This window comes from Bos grunniens, chromosome 15, assembly GCF_055505025.1.
Source record: "Bos grunniens cultivar Pamir isolate PY7600 chromosome 15, Bosgru_T2T1.0, whole genome shotgun sequence".
NCBI classification, from domain to species: domain Eukaryota; kingdom Metazoa; phylum Chordata; class Mammalia; order Artiodactyla; family Bovidae; genus Bos; species Bos grunniens.
The window spans coordinates 49,725,061-49,727,317 of record NC_141179.1 but is presented as its reverse complement, the minus strand read 5'-3'; the positions used below and the strand labels follow the sequence as shown (position 1 = coordinate 49,727,317).

The window sequence follows — 2,257 nt, the reverse complement described above, 5'->3', positions numbered from 1 at the left end:
AAGTAAAGGAAGCTCAGAATACAGGTTATAACAATATTGTAATTTTTATCTACTAGAGCAAACACAAATTCTGGGGCCAGATGTGGGTCATGAGCAATGCAATGAACTGATCATTTTCTGACACATCGTCATCAGGCTCACTCTTGCCATCATCCTGCATGAATCCCATGTTAGTTTGAATTAACCCCCTTCTGTTTATTCTACAACAGTCCCCCAGGACTGCAATATTTAAATCTCAAAGCTACCCACCTCCTATAATTTGGCATGTGCCCAAACTATTATAACTAAAATCTAAAATAAAGTTTATTTTCCATTCAAAATACTCTATCACCCATCCTGTTTCATTCTGGTGTGTATCTTACAATTGCATGTTTGTTACTAAATCATCCAAACCCATGACTCTTACATAGTCTTCAGCTTTCAACTGATATCCCTTTCTTCTTGATGGAAGATTTTGCTTTCATATATGTAACTCCAGTTTTTTGATATCTAGATATCTTTTCTCATTTAGCATTTACAGAGCAGCCACATTGAAATTTATAACTCTGAAATAATATTTCACACTCAGACAGATAATGAAATAATTTCTATCAAAATATTTACAGACATTGTATTTATTCCATAGACTATAATTCTCTGCATTTTGGCTAACTTAACTTCTCAGAGGCCTCAAAATTTATGTTCTGATTTGTTTGCATTAGATGAAAATCCATGAAGGGAAAACTGAAACATCTGATGATTACATCAGCAGATAATAAGACTGATATCTATCCATCAACCTTCATTCTCATCGGCATTCCTGGATTAGAGACTGCTCACATCTGGATCTCCATCCCCTTTTGTGTGATCTATCTTTTGGCCCTACTGGGAAACTGCTCTCTTCTCTTCATTATCAAGACAGATTCTAGCCTCCATGAGCCAATGTACCTCTTCCTTTGCATGCTAGCTCTGGCTGACCTTACTGTGTGCACTACAGCTGTGCCCAAACTTCTCAGCCTCTTCTGGTTCCATGATGGAGAGATTTGCTTTGGAGCCTGCCTCACCCAAGTGTTCCTGATTCACTCTTGCTCCACCATGGAGTCTGGCTTCTTCCTGGCAATGGCTTTTGACCGTTATATAGCCATTTGTAATCCACTGAGACATGCAGCTATTCTGACACATTCTACAATTGGGTGCATCGGTCTAGCAATTGTATTCCGGGGAACAGTACTTCTCTTTCCTCACCCTTTCTTGCTACGGTGGCTTCCCTACTGCAGAAATATCATTTCCCATACCTATTGTGAGTTCATGGCCCTCATCAAGATTGCCTGTGCTGAGACCAGAATCCGCAGAGCCTATAGCCTCATTGTTGCCTTTCTTACAGGAGGAGTGGACTTCATATTGATCATTTGTTCTTATGTCCTCATACTCTACACTGTCTTCCATCTCCCATCCAAGGACGCCCAACTCAAGACCTTGGGTACTTGTGGCTCTCATGCCTGTGTGATCTTAGTGTCCTATACTCCAGCCTTCTTCTCTTTCCTTACTCACAGGTTTGGGCACCATGTGGCGCCCCATGTCCACATATTTGTGGCCAACATTTATCTCTTAGTCCCTCCCATGGTGAACCCCATGATCTATGGGGTAAGGACCAAGAAGATACAAGACAGGTTTCTTAAATTTTTCAATTTTTCAAAGTTTCTGAACTAAATCTTTTTTATTCATAAGTAATATCTGAACAAACATTATATTATCTAACTGTGAATGTGTGGTTTCTTCATCAAGAACTTCTTTTAATTGTTTGAGGGCTAAGGTTTTTCTATGGGAAGTAACTTACCCAAAGATGAGTTATTACATTATTACATCTATGTTGTCATAGTCATTAAGGCAGGTATAGTACCAAGTAAGGCTCTTTGTCAAAATAATAAAATATTGTTTCAAAAATGGAGAATCATATGAGGTAAAAAGTAAGAGAAATTTAAAATCAACATGATTTATAATCACATCTTTGGCTTACAGTATAAAATTTACTACTAGATTTAGAAATTTCCATTTTTTGCCCCAGTTCTTCCTTCTTGACGAAATATACTTCATTCTCAAGCATATGAGAATACTTTCCTAGTCAGAGTCTCTTGGTGCTACCTTCTCTGTTATCTGTTCACCAAAATTTTCTTCAATTCACCCTCTTCTTGAATGACACTTCTCTAACTAGGCAGTTCTATTCTCTAGTTATTACATTTTATTAGCCTTTTCAAGTTATTCTCCTACAGTCTTTTGG

At 37.9% G+C, this 2,257-nt stretch overlaps 1 protein-coding gene across 1 annotated transcript; it reads left to right on the top strand.

Annotated features, from left to right (window-relative positions):
- Positions 1-711: 711 nt before the first annotated feature.
- Positions 712-1,689, top strand: LOC147358055 (olfactory receptor 52D1-like). Its single transcript, XM_086342033.1, has one exon. The coding sequence runs from the start codon at positions 712-714 to the stop codon at positions 1,687-1,689; it is 978 nt and encodes a 325-aa protein (XP_086198159.1).
- Positions 1,690-2,257: the final 568 nt, after the last annotated feature.